The sequence below is a fragment of the Ptychodera flava genome, chromosome 2, assembly GCF_041260155.1.
Source record: "Ptychodera flava strain L36383 chromosome 2, AS_Pfla_20210202, whole genome shotgun sequence".
NCBI classification, from domain to species: Eukaryota; Metazoa; Hemichordata; class Enteropneusta; family Ptychoderidae; genus Ptychodera; species Ptychodera flava.
This window is the reverse complement of record NC_091929.1, coordinates 36,250,480-36,271,276: the sequence shown is the minus strand read 5'-3', so window position 1 is coordinate 36,271,276 and position 20,797 is coordinate 36,250,480. Positions and strand designations below refer to the sequence as shown.

General features: G+C 36.5%; 1 protein-coding gene and 1 long non-coding RNA gene across 3 annotated transcripts in view; one reads left to right on the top strand and one right to left on the bottom strand.

The window, feature by feature from the left end:
• Positions 1-14,127, top strand: part of LOC139119874 (arylsulfatase B-like) — a 269,229-nt gene extending 255,102 nt beyond the window's left edge. The window contains exons 16-17 of one of the 2 annotated variants that reach the window (XM_070683833.1): positions 13,125-13,220; positions 13,569-14,127. In XM_070683833.1, the coding sequence (XP_070539934.1) occupies positions 13,125-13,220; positions 13,569-13,747 (275 nt within the window). In that variant the 3' untranslated portion in view covers positions 13,748-14,127. The remainder of the gene's footprint in view (positions 1-13,124; positions 13,221-13,568) is intronic. The other variant, XM_070683842.1, reaches the window with a different exon arrangement.
• Positions 3,658-8,872, bottom strand: LOC139148218 (uncharacterized). The gene is made up of 3 exons (XR_011555897.1): positions 8,807-8,872; positions 4,086-4,273; positions 3,658-3,777 (listed from the first exon to the last, which is right to left on the bottom strand). It is a non-coding gene; the product is annotated as an uncharacterized lncRNA (long non-coding RNA).
• Positions 14,128-20,797: the final 6,670 nt, after the last annotated feature.

Below are 20,797 nucleotides of genomic sequence, written 5' to 3'. Positions count from 1 at the left end.
GAAAAGCTGAACTAGACTGCTGGAAAACCTACTAGCAAGTATGTTCTTTCAGAATTCACAAAGTTTGACGAACTTACCTTTTTCGTGTACACTTGATCGATCGAAATAATTTCAGACATACATGGCGGCGACATTGCTCGACAGTGCTGAGGAGCGATGAGGTCGAATATGACAGTGTTGGAGAGAACGCTATGCGTTTGAGAGTAGAACTGAGCATCGTCAACAACCACTGTGTCAGGATCATCGTAATTTTTGATCATGACAAAACCGCTGGTATTGGCTTTAACTTGAAACCAAAATCTGTAATTCAAGGAAGAATAAGGTAGGATAAAGCACTTTAATGGCTAAAGCATAGACGGGCGAAGAAATTTTGAATAACCTAACCGCCGAATATTATAAGTATGAAGAATTATCCGGTTACATGAACTAAAAGATGAACATGCTATGATTTGATGTAATGATAATAAGTCACAAATGAAAATGTCAATATAAATAACATACCTGATGAAGGTAAACTTCACAGTATTATTGTGCCTTATATGAATCACCTACAGTACTTGTAAATTAATGTACTGCATTAGAATATATACGCACATATCATTGTTTTCTAGCTCCGAGTTAAACACAACGGAGTGGTTGCATTCTTTTGTTGTAATCTGCTCAGAAAGTATGTCAGCAATTAAGCAGTATTCACTCCCGCCATCAACTGTGATGTTACCTAAATTAAAGGAAGAGAAGTATTTGAAATGAGAGATGCGACAACTTCAAGGTAAGTGACCCAACTGTAAAGTATAGGCATGTCCACTCATTCAAGAAACGATCTAATGAACAAATACAAACAAAGGGAAGGATTGTCGCCCGTCCATATATCCCTCAATTCACCCGTTAATTCTTCCATCTCATGATCATTCTTCTCATAAAAGATAAAAAACTAAAACCTCTTTGTAAAGTCCAGTGAAAACTTGCTTCCACTATTCCAAAACCGGAACTGTTTACGTAGTATGGAACCGTGAAGTTATCCAGCGTTGTAAGATTGTACGTTGTTGTCCACTCGACATCAATTTTTACTGCTTTCGTGGATGAATATGTCGGAAGACCATTCGCTGAGCACGCCAGGTCATTGTCCCCTGACCCGTCATTCAGTTTCACAGCACAGGATGATACTGTTGGTGCAAGTGTCGCTGTGGTACAGAAATAGACACTGTTAGTACAGTATAATTATATAGTATAAGTAAGTTTAAAGTGCAATATCATCAGATAAGAATAATGCGTTAGTTTTTGAAAATTCTCGATATAAACCCCTTTCCCCATAAAAATAGTTCTGCTTATCAACACTGAATCACTTTGATTAACAGCAAATAAGTGACAAATTTAATGACTTAACTTGATTGCTTTATCCAAGTTTGTGAACATCACCAGACGCAAGTTTATAGACAGTAAATGTCTATGAGTTCATTTCCTCTAAAAGGGTTATTCTGTCATGCAAACGACTTACTGTTCTGACAGTTCGTTCCAGAAAATCCAGAAGCACATGTACATGATGCAGGTGTGCATGGACAACTTCCTGGAAAGCAAAACTCACTGTCGAGTCGCCATGAGCATCGCTCTTAAAATGTGGAGTGGAACAACAAAAATGAAATACAGTAATTAACAATCTACAATCGCACCATATTATACGAAATCAATTGTCTTTAGAGTTTATTAGAGTCATTCATATTTCTACGTGTTCTTCCAAAGTATATAACAAATATGGAAAAAGCAAACGATGGTTAATTTTAATATTTGTATCCATTATCAGCAGGCTTAGTACGTTGTATGATTATCATAGGATCTTAAATATTTCACCAATAACCCATACCATGCGACGGTATACCTCAAGCTTTTGTGCAATTCTCGAAATCGCTCGTGTATGTACATTTATGGAGCAAATTGGTCAAAATCTAACGGTATATCCGTTCCTGACGCTGTTTATTGCTATTACATCATAATATTTACTATAATTGAAATTCTTGTGTGATGACTTTTCTGTATCTTCGAGTTCGTGTCTGTTCCAACCGTGGTATATTGCGAAAATAGCAATTCAATCCGAGTGTTTGCGTCATCAATATAATGGTATTATACAATCGACAAAAGTGTACTTCACCATAGGCCAAAAACGGGGTACATGAAATAACCATAACACACGTACGTTCACACTTCCCGTTTGAGATACTGCCTCTGTTCACCAATTCATAAGCCTGTTTTTCGCCGCCACGATCATATTCACATTCTAAGCAGTAGTGGTTGGATGACGATGAACATCTTGTCTCGATGAAGTCGGCAATTGAATTGCAACCTAAGGTTTTGAATATAACATACATATATTAAAAGAATCAAGACCCAGACGACTTAAGCTTGTTGCAAGAATAACATTGCTAGATATTAAAAGACAGTGAAAGGTAGGCAAGATCCATACCTTTACAGTCGTAGTTTGAGCAGTATCCATAGCAACTATCGCTGTAGTATTCATACTTGTATCCCTTACGGTAACTGCGTTCATATCGGTATGCCCACCTGTAATAAATGCCAATTCAATCAAACATAATTGCCGGAACGTGGACTGAATTTTTCGAAAAGCATATCAAAAGATCTCTACACGCTCCAATCACAATCGAAAATGACGTCACGATCATTGTTTTCAGTCTAGAGACAAACTCTCCTTAAAGCTAACAGAATCATCATGTGGTTTGAAAGTCAATGAAGTATTGGGTACTATTGGTCAAAGGCTCTACTAATCTGAGATAGGACGGCCAAGAAACGAGCAAAGATCACTTCTTGTCTGTTTGCCAGAGTCCCATATATCTTTCGTTGAGGAATTAGACTTTGTTGTGTGTACTGGTGCTTTACTGTTTGTCCTGTGTTGCTTTGTGTCTATGTTTATAACAATTGACAGTGCATTACTAATTTTACCCAGTGTTATTGGATTATGGATGGGTATGATTGTAAGTATTTTGATATTTGTCTTTCAATTTGTCACTCCATGAGTAACTTCTTATCACTGTTTTTTGGCCGTGTGTGTCAGTAATGTCTGTGAATTATTAAGGTCTACTTTGACAACATTTGTCAAATTTGCTGGCAAAACTAAACACGTTTTTCTTCAGAAAATCAAAAAACCACACTGGCCATATGGTATCCTCATAAATTAATGATGAATTTGACTTGTGACAAAACTAACAAGGTTCATGTCTCTACACAGACACGATAAACTCTATAAGTGTCAGTGAATGTATACTGTATATATTCCATGATAAAGGATAAGTAAAGTATTGCAAATAAAACATAACATCCGCTCATGTATTTTGCTCATTTAGCTTTTATCGAGTCATCACAGTCAAAATTCGATTATTAGAGGTAAAGAATAAAAATATGTTGTAGCAAGGGTATACCTACCAATAAGTAAAGCAAATACGCCGTTAAAATATTTATTTGCATTATTTCTGCGGGTTTTTATCACACTTCAACGTTAAATGACGCAGCGAAACTAAATGAGCGAAACGCAAATTATATAATAATAGGCTGTAATATTTTGCTGAAAAGAAATGTTACGAAAATCCCGATAATATTTTTCCTTAACGATATTTAAATAACATATGTCCAATAGATGATGCTCACCTGTACCTCGAACATGATCCCAAACATAAAAATCCACAACAATACGTTGAACGAATCCTATAGGAAACACGCCTTGATGTAGCTATTGAAGTTGTAACAGGCCGTCGGAATTGACAGGTATTAGGCCTGTGGTTTCAGTCGAAAAGTTAGGCTTTAGAAAGAATCCAATTTGTTTTGAAATCGGCATGAGATGCTCGTGAGAAATCATCGATTGATTACGTCGACGATACAACATTGAAGAGAAATATCTTGTTATCTCAAGTCAAAAGCGGGTAAGTCAGAGGCGATTTTCTTTTTAAATTTTATTTCACATAGTATTTGAATGACCCAATTTGGATCGCTTTGACAGATCTTCTGATAAATACTCCTTAAAGAGAAGCTACCTCCTCAAAAGATAGCAGGTGAGGGTTTTTTTTTATTCGGAATAAACTTACCAAGCATACACGGCAGCAGACAGATATACCAACAGAACCAAAGAAATTATCATAGACGATGACATCCTCTGGTTACATACAGTAACCTTGATTAAATATTTAAGCGTTAGTCTCGGGCGAACTACTTCCAAGTCTCTGAAACTACGAATGAGCGTCAGTGTACAGGTACATATCTGGAAAAGAAGGTCCTGAAAATAAACAAATAAACACACAAACAAACAGATGGACAAATGTCCTGCAGCTGGTAAACAAAGCGACGAGAAGATGAATGAACCGTCTTGCACCAGTTTTCATTTATGATTTCATTAAAACTATGTTCGAAGGCTTAATGAAAAGATTAGGAATGTTGAGTTGATTAAAAATGTTCTAAATAGAATCTTAATCATTTTTTGCATAATTTCATTTGATCACGTTTATGTAAAAACACTTCAAATTCAAATTTAAATACTACCAAAAGTATAGTTATTACCCACTGTAATGGGACGTGTATAGAGAAGTAAAGAAATAGCACCACAGAAGAGAGGAAAATGTCAAAGAGCCGACGTAACTATAGCGATTGCGCCCTCAACGGATAGTGTTGTACATGCTTCTACACATGCTATCGCTCTTTTGGACGTCAACGATTGCTCACTTGACCCTCCACCAAGTTATTAGTGCAAGGTGTATGATAATAGGTTATTACGAAATTACTGCAAAAGCATGCATGAGGACATTAGCGCCATGTATCGCCCTCCACTTTGAGTTGAACGATATGATGTACTAACGTCCTCTTCTATCCCTTTGTAGTATTTTTGTAAGTACCCCATATATAATAAGAACATAAACTTTTGCTGCATTTTGTAGTATTTTTTGTTCTGCATGAAAAAGATAATTTCTTGTTCTGTTCCCCTTGTCGTGTCGGAATTGACGCATTGTAATCAGTTTGTAAACCCAGTCTTCACATGTGGAACATATGCTGTTATTGTTTGCAATTTAACCAGACCAGAATACATTTGTGAACAATAAATTCCATGCTGTACAAAATTTAAGGTGTTGACAAAGTTTTTCCTATGTATTTGAAAGTATTTTAGGGAGAAAATAAGAAACTACTCACCTCACAGAATAAAAATAATGAAAATAGTTCGTTGAAAATTGTTTATTAAAATAATATAAAAATTGTTCGTTGACGAAAATATATTATCGTCAAAAGTTACAGGCAGAGTCCTTTACTGTCCGTGGAAATTAAAGCCGACTGTTCATCCTAAAAATATTTTTATTCTACAGACTGGAATCTTTGCCAGTGTAACTGTGATTTTTCTCCTGGAAAATGTTAACGAGTATATTAATTTCATTCATCAATCGACGACGTAGTAGATTAACATGTATTACAATAATATGAAGCCTCACTGCTTTCGAGTGATGGTTACTTGGTTACCCTACAACGTATGTACACAAACACTCTTATTCAGTGAAAAGTCAATTGTTGAGTCGTAGGTTGAGTGCCTGTATTTATGAAAGCATTCTTTGTTGGTTGCCTGTCACCACGCATTGGATTGACTGTATACGCTGCCAAGATATCGAGACTACGGATGTTTATTACGGCATTCTCTGAGAAACTATATACCCAAGGGTCATTCGCTTAATGTTTGTATTTCTATCGTTTAATTTTGAATATGATTAAAAAGTGCAAAGCAATACAATACGCTGATGCATACAAAAAAAACTTTTTAGTCACAATGGTGCATTGTTTTCCTTTAATCGGTTGTGATGACAACGTCATTAGATTGTATATAGCAAGTTATTTTTAATCAAAATTGAATTTCCTAATTTGTGCAAAATTAAACCCGTTAATAATATGACCAGCAACGGGAGCAATTAAGTAGGTTAATGACAGTCAATTCAATTTAGCCATAATAGTTTTACGGACAACAAAGTAGCCTTTTATGCTAAAATAACCGCTGAGAAATCCTGCCTTTGTATTTTGCTGTCGAAGAAATTAGTCACATGTCATAAACGTTTATGTATACAATGGTTTCATTACTGACACTAAAGATTTTTTCAATCCTTTGTAATATAACACTTTTTATATCGTCATACCATTGACGACATGTAGCTGTCGAGATTGAAAATTTCTTGACCTCTCCTTTTCGTTAATTAGGATATTAAATGACATTTTGTAAATTGAACCATTTCTATTATAAGAAAATAGTTGGGTACAAACGCTCAAAATTATCGCCAATTCGCATTTCACTCTTTATCTACCCGTATTATTTGTCTTATATTAAACAGGTTTTTTTTGGGGGGGGATGAAAATTCACTGGAATCTGCCATGATTTCAATTTCTGCTCTGGGTTACAGTCATCATACCAAGACGATACCCTACAGCTTTGCACAGCTTTAGGTGCCGGCTTTGATCACTCTTCACGTCTGATTCATGTTGCCATGACACTACAAAACTCTACGGCGTTTTCAACTATGACTTCTGTGAAACTTTGAATGCTCTGGGATATCTAATTCAATAAGCCAGGTGGGAAGTTGTATGCAAATGAAACAATGGTAGCGAAGCGTACACCGTGATAAGTTTCCTTGTAATTGGACCTTGCTTTGCCTTCTCCATACTAGCTCAGTTCGATACATAACGAGAAAGGAGTCTATAAAAAGGTTGCACCTAGGATCTTGCAGTGTATACTCGTCGCTAGAACAACTATACTGCTGCTAAAATTTTCACCGAATCCCTTAATCTTCGCCACATGCCGATCCAATATCTCAGATTTAGTGTTTTACGAGTGATACCCTTCAATTCGTGTTTGGGATAGAATATTACAATAGTGTATGCAGGATTATGCGCATTTCTACGGATCACAGAGTATATCTCTTTTGAATTAAGAGATATAAACAAATGTGTAGCATCACGGCATACGTAATTGTTTTGTGGTTTGGGATTTTGATGCCTTAGTACCATAAACAAGCTTCAAGTCTTATCTTAGCGGATACCAGTGGTGCAGATACGCTGGAATTTCACTAGTGAGGTAAAGTCAGTGATCTTTCAAAATCGTGGCCCATGGAGTCTTCCGGAGAGAATGGACAACACACATCAGTACTCTATCTAGTCACACGTTTTAAGCATTGAGTGAATACTACAGCACCATAGTTGGGAGTCATATTTGTTTAAAACATTACGCTATTACAATATAGTTACTGAAAGAGTTTGATTTTACTTCCTTTCGTTCTGTAAGCAGTTATCAATTTCAGCTATGCAGTATATTATAAGTTGACAGCCTTTGAAGTTTAGGTGATACCGAAGGAGTTTTATCATACTGCCAACGTTTTACACGCCATCTTGTCTGTGACACATTGTTTACACGTTGTTACGTCTTTCGATGGGCAGTTTAAGAGTTAAAATACATTTAACGTGAGGGCTAACTGTACTTCTATATTACACTGGTCGTAGGTGTTGTAGAATATTACCTTGAAGTCTTACTAGATGATCAATTACAGTGTTTCTGCTGAAATATTCTGTCAAAAACTTAAATCATCAGAGCTCTTCACTTCACAAACAGGCAATAAGTGCATACAATTGGTATGCCTTACATAAAAACATGTGGCCAAGAAAACCAGGATAAAAATGGTGATCTCTTGATCATGTGTTCATCCAAAGCAATATGTATTAATCTGTCGAGCTCTAAACATATTCTACGTTGAATAATAATGATGATCTAAGGATTGTGGACTTCTCCACAGCAACTCGTTCAAATAAACACCGATCTATAGGTTCAGCAAAATTTCAGTTTGGTGAGCTCCATTCTGTATGTTCTACAACACTGGAAGGCTACAACTGATACATCATGTCGTATGTCCTTATTGCAATTTGTTTTTGTTATTTGGTGCAAGACAAACGGAAATGCGACATCGAGTAGCAGATCTTAAATTGAAGTTAGTATGCGCCTCAAACTTTCCTTCTAGTTATAGATCTTTCAACCGTTCTCTTCATAACCAAGAATAGAAATCCGTGGTCACTGTCCAAAGTTTGGTACTAGAGAGACAAATAATCAAACATTTAAAACGGCCGCAATCCCAGTGTTAACTCTATGGAATTTTTTTTCGAATTGCGAAAAACGAAGCCGGTAAAAGTTTTCTTACGCCGAGAGCTTTAAAATGAACCCCCACAAGTCGTATATCGTCAGAAAAGAATTGTAAAAGTTTGACAGTCCGAATATTTGTCCCCTAGGCGCGTTCTACCTAAATATGCTACTTCACAGAATTGACGAATAGAACATTACGGTATACCTATTCTGCTTTATTTTTGTTCTGTCTCACATAATGGCTTATCCATGAAGGCTATTAGCAGTACACTTCACTACTGGTTCAACTCTTTCAAGAAAGTGAGATTTCATGAATTTCTTCTTTCCCGTGCACATAGAAATTGAAATGCAAGGGTAGTTAAAGGAAAGGATATTATACGTTACAATCATGGTTTGTGTTTCGAAAACACTATCTAGCAGCCTGCAACTTCGGTCAACAATATACTAAAAAGGCGATACCTAGTGATACTATTCCTACGGTATTTAAATTCTGAACATTAACACTGGACATTTCAGTATTAGTTTTGTAAATATATTATTGGCAAAGTCCGACAAATCATAGAACGCGTCCTACAGACCATGCTCAAGCTCGAGGGTTCTAGTCGTCAAAAGTAAGACTGCCAATGCACTTGAATGATGGCGAAACGCAAGCCGACTTACCTCGTCAAGTCATTCAAAAGTTCACACCGAGGAGCTCTTTAGGGATCCTTACACCATGAATGCAAGTCCCTTTTGTGTCAAATAAATTTGAGTGAATTGATTTATATAGCCCTTTTACAGGCTGTCGATATTATTGCATAACTTAAAAAACCTCAACGGAAAAACTTATTTAATTCACTTACTGATTTATTTAATGATATAAAGCCGGGTTAGAGTACACATATGGTCTGCAGCTGTATTTTAATTTTAGTATATGGTGGGTTCTCCTTAGGCAACTTTGCTTTCTCTTCGGTATGCGCAAATTGGCTGCGCATAGAATAATCGGCGCAACAGCAATCGATGTTGATGCCGAGCTGTACAACTGATTTCGGCGATAATAAAATAATGTGAATATTTTATCATAACAAACTATATGTATATACCGACAGTAAGAAATACATTCTTCCTTTTTTTAATTTGCTTAAACGAAATTTGGACAAATTGTGGACATCGCTATGGGATCCAATGGTGTACCATTTCTATAATCACCCTACCTAGTTAATACATTATTTTTTGTATTTCTACATAACACTGGATTCATGCATACCCTTCGCAAACAAATATCTTAAAATCTTGCTGAATGTTCCATAAACAAACACTCAGGTTTATTGGTGATAGAGAATGCCGCCAAGGGAGTGAAGAAATAGGTTCTTTCCATCCGATAACCATGGTTACATTTGTCTTTGAAGGGACAGCAAAGGTATGAAAGGAAATCTAAGGCGCCAGCATTCGTTTGGCAGCTGGGTCACTTCGTGAACCAAGCTTCTGCAAAACATAGCCTGGCTCGTCTTATGATTAAATATCTTGACCGAACTTTAAAGTTTTTTGTGGGAAAAAGTTGACAGTTTCACGCCTTTCTATGTATATAAATGATGATCATATACAGCCATAGCTCTATCTTATGGATACCTCCAGATACCACGAAATGTTGCCAGTTAAACTGTGCAAACACTGCGTTCAACAAGTTCATGTGGATTTTTGGCGGTCATGGTTAGTAAATTACCATGGACCTAAGGCATAAAATCATAGGTCGTGGAGAATAATATTTATAGAAATAAGGTGAGTATAAATTCAGCCAAGAATTTCTTTTCATGTTTCCCAAATGACTAATGATTAATGACTAATAACGCATCCTGTGTTTATAGCCTCACTTGAATAAAATTGTCGGTATCGCTTAAAGCTTTGCAAAGGCCATATCTTGTATGGGAAATTACCAAATTTAAATTTCAAAGTCCGATTTTAGTATTTTGACTGTCTGATTCGGGACGCGTTATTTGTCAAGGGGTATTTCATACCTTCCGGCATACCGTGTATACGACCCTATACGTCAAGATAGTACGAAAACACATCGACGTGCATAATAAAACTGAACGACCTAGAGCTGTTTAACCGTGTACTCTCAGACTGTTAGAAAAGTCTAGCTTGGCATTTCTTTAAGGTTCAATATACCTTGGGAATAGATATTCAGACTCTTATATTTATACAATACTTTTATGGTCTATCACTTGTAGGGGCTTTAACATATTATTGTAAAAATCTAACTTTAATATTGTTTTTCAGTATAGTGAACACAGGGCTGGCTGCCATTTCGAATTGTCAATAGTGGTAAAGTTAAAGGTTAAAGGTTATTTGCTTCTTTGGAATTTCGATTTGCAAGGTGAGCCTGGATTTTATTCTGAATTTTGAAAGAAAGTTATTTTATTGTTAAAAATTTCCTTGAAGAAAATTTGTGCAAACGGGTTAAGTTTTCACTTTCGAGGCGAATGGTACCTTAATGACAATTTCCCTCACCCCTGTGACTCATAAAGGTACGCACGAAAACACTAACAGTGGTGTGTCCTGGGGAAGAAGTTTACACAGTGCGCTTAGGTTCAAAGGAAAAAAATTCCGCTCTTTAAATAAATCTTAACAGTAAATGCTTACAATGCTTCATGATATTCATAGTGCCTGACGACACACTGAATTCTCTTCAACATTGTTTTTTAAGTACGTTGCCTTGCCTTTATTTACACGTAGTTGTTTTTCATTCGTAAGCGCCTTCGTTCAATTTTAATGAAGAGGTTTGTACATTCCATTAAACAATGAAAGTTGCCAAGCTTGTTACAATAGTATGACTGTCGAGTATGGCCGAGGTCACTTGGATTAATGTTTGTTGAAAAAAGTATTCTCTCAGAGAAGACGTCGAGTCGGGGCATTCATGCCAAGCGTATCCAAAGACATTGGGAAATAGAGTCATCACTTCGCATTTAATGTGATAGTAAACTAGAAAGTCGAAAGGACTACAGAGTAAAACAAACACATATATACAGCCATAGTATGTAGTTTTAGTCCACCAGGAAACGCTTCAATCCATATAATAATGTATCAAAATGTCACTAATCTTGCCGGTGCCGGAATATTAAATATTAATCATCTAACGATATCATAAAAAATTGAATAACTACACGTAATAGTGCCTTCGTTGTAATAGTGTTGATATTGTAAAGTTTTGCCGATATTGACGTTAATCTGGCTAGGAATACAGTCATGGTAATTATATGTATTCCTCTCAACTCTGATCACCAATAAATTGGTTTCGTGCATACGGTAGAATGCGTGGCATCGGGGACAGTTTGAACTTTCAAACTCCTATAAAGTTTTTTTCTGATCTATCACTTGTAGCGGTTCGTTGTAAAGCTCTTGGCGTAAGAAAAAAATTTAAGCCTTAGTTTTTCGAAAAACAACTATTGCATTTTTCTCCATAGAGTTAACACGGGAATGGCGGCTATTTTGAATGTCATATATTGGTAAATCTTTGGTAATTTGTTTCTCTGGTAGCAGAATTTACACGGTGACCCTCAATTATTATTCTTGATTTTGAAAGAGAATGGTTGCATGATTCCTCGGGGAAATTTTGAGCAAAAGTTTAAGCCTTTCCACTTTCGAAGCGCATACTACCTAAAGGATTCGACTAGCCATATTGCAGGCGTTTTCGTCAGTTTGACCGAGTAATTCACTGCCTTACATAGGGCAGATTATTTATAATATTGACAATGCTTCTTATCATGTTATAAAAAACCTAACCAAATGCGTTTTATGATAACTATGGAGACAAATTTCCGTGCTTGTATATTCCTACCAAGTAATCGTTCAAATTCTATGTCAGTTCAGGCAGCGGATCTACATCTACGTTAAGGTAGACTAGTATTTTAATCGATGACCTTTGAACTTTTATATGATAACAACAAAGTGCATGATTTCTTAATGTTTTTAATATTGGTAGATATGTTATGGAATCATTTACATGGTGTACTTACTCGATGATTTTTGATATTATATACATAAGATTTTGCTCATAGAAGAATGATACAAGTTATGATACTGTGTATGTCCATCATGGAACATGATGAACATTATACATTGAAGTACAGAACAGTTCTCTCCTTCCACTGTGAATTAACCAAACACTTTCTGTGACAATGAAACGTTTTCACACCTCGAGTTTGTTCACACCTCCAGCAGTTTAAATGCCTGCATTTGGATCTTTCTGTCAGATCAAGTGTAGACACTGATGAAGGACAAGCTACTTGTTCGAAACATGTCTGTTTTGCTAATTCACAGTGGCAGAAGAGAACTTTTCTGCACTTCAATACAAGTAATGTTTAACCCTTTGCACCCCAAGGCCCTGGGTTGAGTTGACATTTGGAAGTACCATCTAGTATGACGTGTGTCTTCTTAAATTAGCAAAGACTGTCCCCCCATACCAATATATTTCTGGAATCATCATAAAATACATGTCCCAAAATATGCAAATTATGATCATGTGATCTCATTAAATATTCAAATGGCCGCCAACATATATATATAGTATTGCATTGTTTCAACATATTTCTTTATTTCATAGGAAATCCTTATTAATTTATCATTTTTTCATCACCAAACCATTGCTTTCTATCACATTAGCATGAACTAATATAATATTGAGACAAAAAATATGAAAAAACACTGATATATTGTATAGTTTTGGCCTGCTAAGTGTAATGTAAACAAAGGCCCTGTATTATATCATAACTAGTTTAATTATTACAAATTACTCCAAAGTTTATTACAATTTACTGCAGTATTACAAATTACGAAAGTATTACAAATTACTGCTGTACACATCTTCAGCGGCATTTAAAACGTCTCAATTAGATGTTAGAATGCGTACATGGATAGAGTTGTATTTTCTTTGACAAATCGTTATGTAATGAGTCGCGTTAAGAGTCAATTGGTAACTGAATGTTTATGTCAATTACAGTGTACTGGTATGAGACGCCTTACCACACTGAACCTGACGAAAAAGCAGACTTACCATTACCTGATAAAGATGCAATCTTTCTTTTCGACATGGAAGGTGATGATACTCTGGAAAAATTATTCTTCAGTTACTGATGTTGACGAGTGCATATACATGAATCTGTATTTATGAAAAAAAAACACCGATAAATCACTACAACAACGACAACGACAACTTCAACAAGAAGGAAAGTAACAACAAAGAAACAAGCAAAAGAAATACTCGCTTTTTCAAATATTGTGTTACTGAGGCGAAGCTGAACAAATACATTCCATGCCAATACTGTGACACAACTATTTTAAATTACGTCTGAAATATGTGAAAACTGCTTCTGGGTTTTATAAGACCTCCGCATTTTAACAGCAACTGCAACTTCTAAAGATGTACAAACCTTTTTCTTCTCAGCTGATCCAAGTGAATTATGCAATGTAGCCGATGAAAACCCGGATGTTGTGGCACAGATGCAGGCTAAACTGGACGAATATAGAGCGGTGACATGGACCGACTTCCCTCCAGACGATCCCAACTGTGATCCCGCCCTCACCGACAATTGGTGGACGACTGGATGGTGTACAATCAACTAAAATCTATAATGTATTGAAGATCAAATTTCGATCTGACTTTACATTTCAATTTATGATTAAACTACATCCTATCGATAAGTTATTCATCACACAGTCTAAACCTCAGTAGTTATGAATTTGTGCCAAATACTAGAATCTAAAATGTGTTTATTAATGTGAGGTCTTAGTTATGTATGGTACAGACTCTTGTCATCATATTTATTATTCATGAAAACAAAACGTGCAAACACAGAAGGATAGTACAAATGTTATTACTCATTTACCCTTCGCAAAGGTATGTGGTTTAGATGCTTCTGTCCAATCAACTTTGTTCATAGTGTATCTCTTATCTATAGTTTAATACAATTTTACATCACTATTTATGACTGAAGACCCCTTTCAAGAAGTTATTGGTCTCAGCTTTGATATATTTCTTCTTAAAGATTTACCATGGCATATTAGAATCATCAAATAAGTTGAAAATATCATAATTTATCAACATCATAATATATGTGTTTTCGGAGGCTCAGCAGCTGTTCTTCACACCACAGATATAAAATCATGCATAGATGTTGCCACGGTAGGTAATCTTACCAGAAAGTAGATGACACATCGTGATAAATCTTTGCGTAAGATTGGCAAAGGACAAATGCGTGACATAGTAAAGGAGGAAAAGATAAATCTCAAAAACAAATGACCAAGACACCCAAGTTTGGTGGTGTATATGTTTATTGGCAACAGAACAGTCAAACGTGTAATAACGTAAACAAAAGTAACAAGAAACCTGTGCTGAGACCACGACATCTCTAACCCCACCCCACTCAAAGGACGGACGTTTAACCCTACCTCCTTTGGTAATGCACTATTTGATGCCTCTGGTAAACCTGACTCTAAATCAACTACTAAAAAGGACTCATTCACGTCAGATATCAAATGCGCCATCCCTGAGAAAATCAGAAGCCCAGAGCATCCGGGCACGTACAGTTTGTTTGATCACATTGCCTTCAGTTAACCAAGCCAGACGCAAAACTAGCAGGCTTCCGAGTAAAAATAGAATCATCAGATTTGAATGTAATCAGCAGAAATAAAATTCTATTGACAATTTGACACTGCGACGATGACAACGCCTCCTTCCTCATGCATTAGTTGCATTCGAGTATCTTAAATTTTAAAACTACGAGGGCGCACTGTTGACTAACAATGTTTCTCATATGTATATTTTCATCCGTTTTATTGTTAATTCCTTAATATGTACCATCACATTTACATCGTCATCTGAGTGAAACAGAAGTAATGGCCCTGACATTAAGACACATTTATCACCTAAGCATTTTCAGTTACCATATTATTGTCCGCGAATCTTATCAAAGTTATTTCCCCTACCATTACAAAATAGGCAGAGGAAGAAGATATAGCACTGTAGCACATCACAAACTCACACACGTGCCTTTCAATATTTGATGTTAAAAGAGAGAGTGTTTAAATCACGTGTAAGCATCAATGTATCTCCCGAAATATCTACATTTATTGAATAAAATCAAGTACAGTCTACCAAAGTATGACATTTAACAGTGACACTGAAACTGGACATTGAACGCTCTGTTGCATGTAGTTCATAAGGCTATTTATTGATTGCAAACATACATTTGTAATGAATATTAGGAGGTGCTGCTCGTAACTAAACTCCGATAAGGTGATGTTACAAATTTAGTACACACATCATTTAAGGGCTTTTAAATGGTAAAGAAGAATATTTAATCACTGGACAAAATGCTTGTTATACGTTCAGTATATTTACGTTTATTTACGTATTGGAATATAATACGATTTGCATACGTAACGTATATCTTTGTATACGGAACATTCCATTACGTTGATATGTTTAGCGTATATCTTTGCAGATCAAGAGTATACATAGTGCAGATCTTTGCACACTAAGTGTACACTGTACTTTTGCATTTTATTAGTATACGTAGTACGTGTATTCTGAACGTATTAGACACATGTACAGAATCAGTATATGTGTATATATTGTTGTATATCAAGTATTTTGCCGAGTGTAAATAGTTGAAAGGACACTTCTTGTTCGAAAGAAATCACGTTTTTACCTTTGAATTTGCAACAATTTATAAGACCAATGAGTGAAGTTCCGTTTGTGTACAAATTATACAAGCATCGAACTTTAATTGATAATGAAAGAGCGTTCTGAGGTTGTTGTGACAGGATATATATATTTGAAGATAGTACAATGGTAGTGAGGAATGAAGCACAGCACCTTTTCAAAACTAAGTAAATAATTTTACTCTTGCCTGTAATGTATATCGTGTCGATGGTATTCCTTGTTTTATAAAATACTGGTAAAGAAATAAGTGGATCTAAAAAACTTGTATCATTGCTGTGTACCATCGCATAAGCCATTCGCGTCAATAGATATAAGACACACAGAGACAGTCGTAGACAGATATCGGCAGACACACAGGCATCGATATAACAATAGCTCAGTTGTGGCTCATGGATTAAGGGAAACGCAGGAATGATCGGGAATGATTTGGCATCGAGTCTCTTTGTTACTTTGAGAATTACCTGCAGCAGCGGCATACTGTCAAATCACCTGGAGGGACTTTGTCATGTAAAATTAGTCTTGACTTGATCTATTAAAACGAGGTAATTAAAATTTTGTTAAGGTAAATCTCTTTTCTGTTATATTCATATCGAACGATTGAGGGCGCAAGTTATCGTAAAAAAATCACAAAGCTAAGAGGGCAAAAGGCAGATTTTCGCTTGACGTCTACATCAGAATGGTTGGAAGGAATTAGACAAGGATTGTTAGGCCACCCTTTTGGATGTTTACAAATGATTTTGGATTACTGACGCATTGCTAGGACAATACAGTAGGTTGCAAATTTGAATTTGGTACATTACTAGAAATATGAAAGCAGTTTGTGAGCTTTGTAGAATCCCTCTTGCAAGTACCACCCCGGGATCTTTCGAGGTACCCAATTTGTACATACTCTATTCCATGAAAGGACTCAGCATACCAAGAATATAACATGTTTACAGTACACAACTGTCATTTATTAAATATACGGCATCATTGTACCACAAATCTGGTATCGATACGGTTTATGGTTTTGCCAGCATGCACCTGGCTGCAAACTACTAAACCATCGAGACTTGAAATGCTTCAGTACAGACTGGTAAAACTGTTAATTCTAGGACAGGTTTGACAAGTTAATCTAGATAAAACATAAAAGGACTAGTATCATTTCTGTGAAATTTTGGCTTAGGTTGTTGTGAATATCAAATAACCACCAATGCCTACTTTGTGTGTCTTATTTTTATCGATTTTCTGTGGCTATTTTGTTTACACTGTTACAGTTTCTGTTCCGGGTGTCAAATGAGTCTATTCAGGCTGAGAAATTGCTGCTGACCTCTTTGATCTGAATTATGCTTAATGCCGACAGGGGCCTCCGCCGTGTATTGAGCCACAATCGACTCTGTACACCCTCCCCCTAGGGCTTGTACTGAAAGGTTCTGTTGAACCTGTTGACCAACTGTGGCAAGATTATGAACATGTTTGCTGCATGCACAAATTGTACTTTTGGGCGCCAAAACTAACTTGGTAACTGGTTATCAATATCTTCGCTTTGGTGTGTGAACTCACTAAATGCATACGCTTGTTTGGGTTTTAGGACCTTTCCCATATCATAATCATTAATCCATTTGCTGTCTCTATAACGCGTTTTAGCTGCATCAGGCACTCCATGTAATATGTTTGATTTCTATCAAAGGAGTACTTCAAAGAGTTTGTGAATTATCTCATCTGGTTATGAAGTGTTTCTGGTTTTGGTCGACGATGGACTAAAAACTCGATTGGTTGCAAATTTGTCACCGTTTTAATCATGAATGTCCCTATCAATCTTGAACGTACACTGATAAAACCTTTACTGTAACTGGCTGTTTGTGACAAGCTATACCCTGGTAAAATAGGAACAAGTTAAGTTAGTGTATTTTTTTGAAGTCAAATTGTGGCTTAATACACAGGCGACCCAATAGGTTCTGAGTTTTCACACTGTTTTCTCTATCATTTTCTCTTCTTTCTTCATGCTCTGAATGATCGGAATAAATAAAATAAATGGTTTATATAACCTAACCTAGCCTCTGTGACTCTTTATTTATTTTACACTGCATTACAAGGACGTATATCTCTCATACACACATGCTGTAATTAATTAGTCAACACAAACTAATTATGTTAATCCATGGACTTATCAGGGATTTTACGGGTTGGTCAACATCGCGAAAGATAGGAATGGTTACTAAAACGGGCCCTTTTTCATTAACATCACTATCTTTCCGATGTTGACCGACCTCTGATAAGTCCACGGATTAGCATAATTAGTTGTGTTGACTAATTAATTACAGCATGTGTGTATGAGAGATATACGTCATTGTAATGGAGTGTAGAATAAATAAAGAGTCACAGAGGCTAGGTTAGGTTATATAAACCATTTATTTTATTTATTCCGATCATTCAGAGCATGAGAAAGAAGAGAAAATGATAGAGAAACAGTGTGAAAAACTCAGAACCTATTGGGTCGCCTGTGCTTAATGTAAAACATTCGCGTTTTCAGTATGGTTCAAGTTAATAACAATTCTTCGTGAAGTCGGGAATGACACACTTTTGTGACACCTCCTATATGTCAGGATTAGGACATTTTAAATTTTAAAGCCGATTATGTTCACATTTTCAGGTACAGAACTAGTGTCTTGGCAACACGTATAATTTTGTGACTATATTCGTTATTTTTTTAAATAGAAATGCATTGACCTATTAAGGCATCCAGTTAGAATTTTATGAGTAGGCTCTGCATAACCTGTTAACCCGCCACTAGACACGAGCATGTGGCTTTGGTTGGACCGGAACAAACATAGTTTAACATCTGCAAATTGGCATGTGAAACAAGCAAATGCCCTAGCTTATTTAATAGAGCCGATTATGTTCACATTACAGGTACAGAACTAGTGTCTTGGCAACACATAAACTTTTGTGACTATATTCACAGGATTTTCATTAAGTTTTTTTTAATCTACAGGCTGAAAACATTTATCAGGAGGCTAGGCAGCGACCTAAGGTCGCTGCGGCCGATGACCGAAGGCCATCGGCAGTGGGGAGAGCTCGAGAGAGGGGATGTGCCCCCTTCTCGAAGGAGGGTTTTAGGGGGTCTCCCCCTAGAAAATATTGAGATTTATGGCTACACAATAAACGAATCTCAGGATTCGACATTTGACAAAACCAATCAGATGACGTGACGCATCAATGTCAATCGACTTGATGGACAATTAGATCATAGCATTATCTGACTTTTGAGTGAAGCTGCCGTATGATGCGGAAGTAAGTTAGCGAGGCAAGTTCTCGGTATAGATTTATCCTTAATTGAAGCGTAGATCACATTTTCACATGCAACTTTTTATAATTCTGTGTAAAAGCCCATCATAAAGGGTAGAAGGAACGATCGGTGTTTGATTTCACCAGCGATCGTTCCGTTTTCTTTGTAAACGCCGATAATCCGGTGAAAGAAGTAATATCGATATATGTTTTCAACCGGCGATCCTCCGTCGTCAGGCGGCGATTTTTCGCCGCCTGACGGCTGTAAATGAAAGCCCTAATATTCGTTATTTTGAAATAGAATTACATTGACGTATTAAGGCATCCAGTTGGAATATTAATGAATAGGCTCTGCATAAACTGTTAACCCGCCGCTAGACCACGAGCATGTGTGTGCCATGCACTAAAAGGGGCTTTGGTTTGGCCGGAACAAATATTGTTTAACATCTGCAAATTGGCATGTGAAACCAGCAAATGCCCTAGCTTATTTCTGGGTTGCGACCTTTGACATGTGATCTAAACCTTATCAATCAATTATGCTTAGCTCCCAAAAATAGCTACGTCTGCTCAATCTGTTTCATTTAATACATGCAGCACATCATGTCTACGTTTGACTTCTGTCGAAGGCGGGGTACTTCTCTACTTGCCATGACACATTATCACTTCATTTTGAAGGCTAAGAATGTGTAGATAAAAAGTTGAAGAATATTTTTTCTGCAGTTCTTCTCATGACATGTCCAAACTATACAATATAGCGGGCGTGGATTTGGGTTTTCACAGATCTACACTATTTTGGATCACCTAGAGAAATACGATAAAAATAAAATTCAAACACATGGAGTATTAAGTGCAACCACCGGCCTGGCACTTTTATCAGTTTTGATATCCTTATACACTTTAATTAGGCGAAATTAAAATCTTGAAGGGAATGAAAATCTGATATCAGTCCCATGCAAACAACTTATTTTCCATTCCATACGAAAGTCTCTCATTGTCCGAGGCCTACTCGCTGGTCACCTTTCTCATAAAATAGTATCCTCATGTTATTCTCTGTCACACGATTGCCACGCCCATGGCAACATAGCCCAAAAGTGAATCATAATATCTTTACATCTCTATGCGCGAAGTAGTATTGGTGTGCAGAAAATCCGTCTCGGATGTATATTATGTACAGACTCGGATCGCAGCACGTATCAAAACTTTGATATCATCAACAAGATGCATTCCTTCAGAACCAAACAACAGGTGTCAAATATGTTATATCAGTCTATTTTGTCGACGGGGATGAGAAAATGTAGCGTTGGTGAAAGTAGAGAAATAACCAACCGAATTTTACACTTGTTGACCCGCCTCTGTCCCTCCCCTCTTTCTCCCTCTCTTTCTCTCTCTTCCTCTCTGTTTCTCTCTCTCTAAAACTTGTATGCATGCCTAACCTTCTCTTTCTCCTGTTGCCCGTTGGGCTCCCTGCCAATACCATTTGCGGTACCTAGGCGGAGAATAAGGTTTTGATTATAATTTTAAAAACAGTAAAAAGTTATTTGAGCATTGATGCGATGAGTTCTTGGATACATTAAGTTTTGAATTATTTACCAATCCAATATTTCTATCCTGTAAATTTCGATGCAAGCTGCGCCAAACATCCATATCTGTGAAACAAGGTCTACGTGCACATTGTCAACGTG